This window comes from Hoplias malabaricus, chromosome 15 (assembly GCF_029633855.1).
Source record: "Hoplias malabaricus isolate fHopMal1 chromosome 15, fHopMal1.hap1, whole genome shotgun sequence".
Classification (NCBI taxonomy): Eukaryota; Metazoa; Chordata; class Actinopteri; order Characiformes; family Erythrinidae; genus Hoplias; species Hoplias malabaricus.
In genome coordinates this window covers 21,919,964-21,927,269 of record NC_089814.1, presented here as the reverse complement: position 1 = coordinate 21,927,269, position 7,306 = coordinate 21,919,964, and the positions used below count along the sequence as shown (strand labels likewise).

The 7,306-nt window shown below is 40.2% G+C and overlaps 1 protein-coding gene across 1 annotated transcript; it reads left to right on the top strand.

The window, feature by feature from the left end:
- Positions 1-2,091: 2,091 nt before the first annotated feature.
- Positions 2,092-7,088, top strand: dynll2b (dynein, light chain, LC8-type 2b). The gene is made up of 3 exons (XM_066645704.1): positions 2,092-2,308; positions 5,366-5,502; positions 5,679-7,088. The coding sequence occupies exons 2-3, from the start codon at positions 5,371-5,373 to the stop codon at positions 5,814-5,816; spliced, it is 270 nt and encodes an 89-aa protein (XP_066501801.1). The 5' UTR covers positions 2,092-2,308; positions 5,366-5,370; the 3' UTR covers positions 5,817-7,088.
- Positions 7,089-7,306: the final 218 nt, after the last annotated feature.

Sequence of the window (7,306 nt, the reverse complement as noted above, 5' to 3'; positions counted from 1 at the left end):
GGGTTTTATTCATTCATTCATTATCTGTAAGCACTTATCCAGTTCAGGGTCGCAGTGAGTCCAGAGCCTACCTGGAATCATTGGGCGCAAGGCAGGAATACACCCTGGAGGAGGCGCCAGTCCTTCACAGGGTAACACACTCACACACACATTTACTCACACACTCACACCTACTTTTGAGTCGCCAATCAACCTACCAACGTGTGTTTTTGGACTGTAGGAGGAAACCCACGCGGACACGGGAGAACACACCAAACTCCTCACAGACAGTCACCCGGAGCGGGAAGTGTGGGATTTATTTGTCATAAAATTACAGCAATCATTAGCCTGTTTAATTTTGAGGTGTTGGAAAATTATGCTGTGTATGGTGGTACATTGTTTTTTGGGATTCAAACCTACACTCAGAGGACATATGTGGAAATGTTTATACAGAATACTTAAGAGTTGCTTCCACATGCAGTACTAGACGTTTAATAAAGCTGGTTTGATAGATGTCATGGTTAGTTCAAGCTGTGTTAATCACTAAATAATTGTTCATATAATGCAGTGTTTCTACCTTCAAAAAGCTGGTATAAAGATATCAAATATTGCTACATAAGTATGTAAAATGATCCCTCATGAATGATAGATGGATGCAGAAGAGTGGGGTGATGGTAGTCTGCCTCCTATAACCGGCTCATCATTGAGGGATATGTGAAAGAAACCAGTGATCTACTCACAATCACAGGAAAGCAGATTTAAACCAAAGATTTATTAGTATGTTTTTTTTTTTTTGCTGGTGGTGATTTATTTATTTATTTTTTGCTTTTGTACTGCAGTTCTAATAATAGACACAAATCTCAGGATGACCAATCATTACAAAAAACATTCAGCTTTGCAGTCTTTTAAAGCCTCTATTCTGGGATGGTTGTACACTAGATATTGGAACATTGCTGTGGGGATATAACTGAACTCAACCATAAGAGAAAGGAGAGCCAATGGGAGTCTCATAAAACTTTGTGAGACATTCTATTAACCTATACTAACAGCTGCATGTTTCAATTTTTGTTAATATTTATTGTATGTTAACTGTAAACCAGTTTCAAAAGAAGAACATCATTAACACAGCTTTGTAGTTTTCACAGGATTTTAACTGGTGAATTGTGAACGTAAGAGCAAGTTCTTCCGTTAAGGCCTTCGTTGAAAGGGGAGAGAAAAATCTCTTCTTTAACAGCCTACTACATTTTGCTAGTTGTCTTATGGTATTCATGAAGAAGTGAATTAATTTATTTTACACTGCTTAGAAAAGCAATTAATGCTAAGGTCAGCCTATACATGCCTATTGCCAAGTGTGGTCTGGAGGGGGGTATAAACCATCTCGGCTTTTGAATTGTGTTCTATCAAGTGATGAGGTCCACTCAAGAATTTTTATGGTAAGTTAGGCTTGGTGCTCAACTAACCTTGAACAGTAAATACTTAAAAGGACCCAACACATGTAATACAATGATTATATTAAAGTCCTCATTGTAGTGGAAATAAAGTGTTAAACATTATTAACATATGAGTGTGGTTATTCGTATGCTAGCAGACGTATCATGTGCAAACCAAGCAGTCAATGCTCTGAATGAACATTCTGGGTATTAATTGCAGTGTTCCAGTAGCCACCTCAGAGAGCCAGGGTTTTTTATGTCATAAACTTAAGAAACCAATCTCATCAAGAGATGAGTTGCAGCCAAGGGATAGAGAAGAAATGTTAGTTCTATAGGCAATTTATTTATTTGTGACACATTTAAAATATGTAATTTTGATTAACAGATGTTGGTTATTGAAGGTTTATTAATGACTGGGGATAGATTTCAAATATAAATGAACAAAAAGATTTTTTTTTCATAGAAATCTTTCGGTACCGTGGGTTTGAATGAATGAATGAGTACAGCATATGATGAAGTGAGCGAGAAGCTGTGCCTACATCTTTCCAAGACGGAGGCGGGATGACTGAATGAACAGCTCTCTTTCCTCTCGGTCTCTTAACTCGCCCCGAATGCATTGTGGGATGAAATAAAACGCAGGCAATGGGAGGCTAGTGGAAATCGCTTGTAACACGCGGAGAGAGGCGGCGGTTCGACCAATCACCGCACGTCTGCGGCGCAGGGGGCCGGGCCCCGCGCGCTCCTTTGGCCGTGTGTGTGGTTATGAGAGAGGCGCAGCGCCGCATGGACATTGTGTGGTGAAGTGAACCATCGCCGAACAGCTGCTCGAAAACGTGGAAAACCGCGGTCTGAGACAAGCCTCGACTCTAAAGATCCCTAGTGGACTACACACACTGAGGGTAAGACCAGCGCGGGTTCTTCTCCCGGTGATTTTGGGTCTAAATGTCTCACCAGGGTCGCTGACAAGTTTATTTTAGAAGTGCTCCAAACTAGAAAAGCGTGACACGTAGTGATAGTTAGATGCGCCACGACATGGTAGCCACTGTTGACTCTGTGTCGGCATTTTCTTGAACAATTGGCTGTGTAACTCTGAACTGGAGTTATTTTGGGGTTCCTTTAGGCTTTTTTCGGGTAATGTTAGATTCTACTGCTGCCCAAAACCTACACATTGCTTTAAAAAGCCCCACACTGACTCGGAGCAGTTTGACCCAAAGTTCAGAGGCAAAGAGCTGCTGGTTGAAGTGGCTAACGTTAATGCTGCTATATAGATCATTGTTTGTCAAACCACCGCGAACAGTTGAATACCGTGCCTTGCTAACTTTACCCATTTGAACTCTGTGAATCCTCTTGTGCTATAATTGCAATCCCTCGTCCTGAGGACTGCAGCAGTTACTTCAGGCCACACTCACTCCAGTCATTTACCTGATGTGTCGCTAATTGTCAACTTTTGATGCAAGGAAACTGCCCAAGGGCTTACGAAATGCCTCCGGCTGGCAACAGCAGGCCATTTTATACTATCAGCTAGGTGTTTGTGTGAATGATTCCACTTGACCATGCTTGAGGATGCAGACATTTCTGTTGAGTCTTGTCTCCCAGTGGGAAACGGCACAGTAGTCACCATTACAGCCCACTTATCACTCCCTCACCACCTCCATCACATGCGCATGTAGAACCAGTCTTAAGTCACATGTTAAACCTTAAGATGCTTTACCAAAACGCATTTTGCTGCACAAACAACTTGAATCCAATCAGATCAAATATTTGGCAAGTTTCTAAAAGCCTGTATTTCGAGCTATGTGTAGATTTACAAATAAATTAAATTTCAATTAACCAGTAGAGCTGACGTTTTTCATCTTTACCCCTCTCCTGGGCACTGATTGAATTTGCCTCCTTTCTGTCAAATCATGGCGGTTCCTTTTCTTTTTTGGTAGCAGCACTACTTCTTTTAAAGGGGTGACTGGGAAGGTTGATCATGGTTAATGCACACAGGCCTGTTTGGACTTCTTCATTTTATTTATTCCCCCCCCAATTCTTGATATAAATATTTCATCTTGCATGAACACTTTTGGGCCTGGACTACTGGGTGAATGTGGATATGTATGTGGAGTTCTGTTGATGTGATTTGACAAAATTATTATGATTGATTGATTGAACCTAAACAGTGCCCTAACCATGGCCCAAGTGAGAAACGCTAATATCAGTGCTATGAGTAACTTTGTGTATTACTGACAGGGGTACACTCTATAGAGTTTTGTTAGTCTAAATCTTAACTGCAACGTTTATGATGTGAATAGTCATGTGGACAAGTGTTTAAAATTTTTCCTTGTAGTGGCTCTATTTTTCCTATGAATCTTAAAGCATGGATGTTCTACCTGGTGGTCAAATGTCAAGATATTTGGTGCAATAATTGGCTGCATTTTTACTAAAAATGGAATGGTTTGACAAGCGAAAACAGAATTAGCTGTCAACAGTTTAAATGGTTTTTGAAACCATGATTCATAATGTTTTGACAGATTTGACTTTCTATCTGATCTCTCTTATTTTCATTTAAGATCTAGTGTTGAGTATCCGAAGTGTGTAGAGATGGTTACGCAGCACATTTTCTTGGCATAGTTATAGAATTTCAGCTGAGTGCTGATTCTTCAGCTCCAGGTATTTATTGCTGAACGGTTTCTATCAGTTGACTCAGAAGTGCTAGATGCACTGTATCTGTGACAATTGTGCTGGCATGCCTTTTATTTTTTTTTCTTCTCCTCCCATTCTTTTTAAAATCATCTTTTGTTTGTGACCACAGGGTACAGCAGAGGTCCGCCATAGAGGTGGTATTAGTGTTTGAGTCACAGTTGTCAGGTAGTCCCTGTAAGTACGGGCATCTGAGCATAGACGGTTGCAGTATTCATTTGAAGTTTAGTGTCTTGATCTAACCTGTCACCAAGGGGGACACGACAGCAAAGTGCTGCTTCATACACAAAAGAGCAAGCATGTTCATCTGTAGTTATCAAGAATTAGATGTACGATTTGATGGAAAACATGTTTTGTTGATTCCTCTGGGTACTCAGGTTTCCTCCCATGGTCCAAAAACACACGTTTGTAGGTGGATTGGGGACTCAAAAATGTCCGTAGGTGTGAGTGAATGTGTGTCTGTTGCCCTGTGAAGGATTGGCACCCCCTCCAGGGTGTATTCCCGCCTTGCGCCCAATGATTCCAGGTAGGCTCTGGACCCACCGCGACCCTGAATTGGATAAGCGATTACAGATGAATGAATGAATGTTTGATTGATTAAACTGAGTTAGAAAACTGTGAATCTGAAGCAGGCAAATGGCAGAAAATATAATGTATGCACTGTGTCCATTTTCAGCACTTCCAATGGGATACTTAATTTGCCTACAGTAATTATAATTTAGGGCGGCACGGTGGTGCAGCAGGTAGTGTCGCAGTCACACGGCTCCAGGGACCTGGAGGTTGTGGGTTCATTTCCTGCTCCGGGTCACTGTCTGTGAGGAGTTGGTGTGTTCTCCCCGTGTCCGTGTGGGTTTTCTCCGGGTGCTCTGGTTTCCTCCCACAGTCCAAAAACACACGTTGGTAGGTGGATTGGCGACTCAAAAGTGCCCGTGAATTTGTATCTGTGTTACCCTGTGAAGGACTGGCGCCCCCTCCAGGGTGTATTCCCGCGTTGCGCCCAATGATTCCAGGTAGGCTCTGGACCCACCGCGACCCTGAACTGGATAAGTGGTTACAGATAATGAATGAATGAATAATTATAATTTAAAAAATGGCAGTTATATAGCACAAGTTTGTTTTATATATGCTTTACTTTCCATAGAAAAATGTTTTCTGCGAAGGCTTGTGTTACTTTTGCAGGTTCTAAATGCCATTACATTTATTACATCTACTCTGTGGACCCAATTTCACTGCTTTTGCAATCCTAACTTTACACCTTTCTGCGTTTATTTTAGACACCATGACTGATAGGAAGGCAGTGATTAAGAACGCTGATATGTCTGAGGACATGCAGCAAGATGCTGTGGATTGTGCCACTCAGGCTATGGAGAAGTACAACATTGAGAAAGACATTGCTGCGTACATCAAAAAGGTAACAAGGTCAATGCTAATTAGATGTTATCAAAGGCCCATAAGTGTATGATTACATGTTAAACACTGTTTAAATAATAATGTACTCTTCACTCTGTTATTAGAATTCAATGATTTGGCATCGTGACGTTTTCCTTAGGCAGACTATTTTTTTATTGCCTCTTTCTCCATCAACAGGAGTTTGACAAGAAGTACAATCCCACGTGGCACTGTATCGTGGGACGGAACTTTGGCAGCTACGTGACACATGAAACAAAGCATTTCATTTACTTCTACCTGGGACAAGTGGCCATTCTGCTCTTTAAATCAGGCTGAGGGCCAGCCTCTCTTTTTCATCTCACAAGTTCTGAGCTTAGGCTCCAAACCTGGACTGTGTTGCACTGATGACTTGGGTCGCATTACTACACTTTGGTTTTTTTTTTTAAATAAAACACACACACACACGCACACACAGAAAGAGAGAGGTACATACATAGACCTACATAACATGAAGAGAAAAAGTATGGCTATAAGGCTGTGCATGGACTGTATATTATATTTAATTTGTATATGTTGTAGTACAACTACTGCTTTCTGTAATTGTTTGTGTGTTAAAACAACTTTCGTTTTTCTTTTGACACTGGAGTTGTACAAACTGCTTTGACTGCTGCCTTTAAGTAATATTAAAGATTAATACATCATACACAATGTCTTTCTTTTGGATATAAACCATTACTTTCCACTCCTGCTGCTACACTGTAAAATATTCACCTCTGTGTAAAGTAGGAGTGGGTGATGTGCCCCTAAAATAATATTGCCATATTTCAGGGTGTTTTGGTAATATTGATAACATTCTTGGCGATGTGACAAACTTTTATTCATTCATTGTTTTTCTTTTACAACATGTGTAAGGTTAAAATATTCAGAAGTGGAAAAAAATCTGTGAACATTTGCTTTTTGTAAACAGTAATTCTGATTTTGTATAAAATAATGTAGCATACAAATCTACCACACAAGTGCAGAAATGTAGTGTGCCTATAAATGGCAAATGTAAACAATTATACAAAACGTGACCTTAAACCTTCACAGTAAATAAAACATATTCTGTATATTTGCTGTGCTGAGTCAGTGGAGTTTACTGAGGTTAGAGCTCAATGGCTGTTGAACTCTTCTAGTGGCATTTTTGATTTTCCTCAACCAGGTCCTACTATTTGAGGTGGTGAAACAGATTAGTTTCTCCCCCTTCTGTTGTTACAGGCTTCTTTCATTTCTTACATAACACCATGGTTAATTGTGCATCTGATATTCTGTAACCAAACCACCTCCACACAACTGAGGCCACACCCCCTTTTAGGAGCTAATTGCTCCTCAGAGACACTTTCCACCGTACTTCACTCTGCTGAAATGACTCATGTAAAGCCATATTATGGGAAACTGCATATGAACTGTCAGAATGTGCCTATAACAATATTGATTTATTTATTTTTAACATTTTAATATGAATGATTTCATATGGCACAGCCCTAGTCTAAAGTGGGATAAGATGATTTCATATTCCTAACTTGTTGTTTGCAGGGATTTTTGCAATCTTGTGCAGTTTTGTTTGGATTTAAAATGCTTGAACTTTGACAGAAAATAGTGCTCAAAAAAATAAAGGGAACATTTAAACAACACAATGTAACTCCAAGTCAATCACACTTCTGTGAAATCAACACTGATTGTGAATCAGTTTCATCTGCTGTTGTACAAATGGAACAGACAACAGGTAGAAATGAGAGACAATTAGCAAGACAGCCCCTATAAAGGAGTGGTTCTGCAGGTGGTGA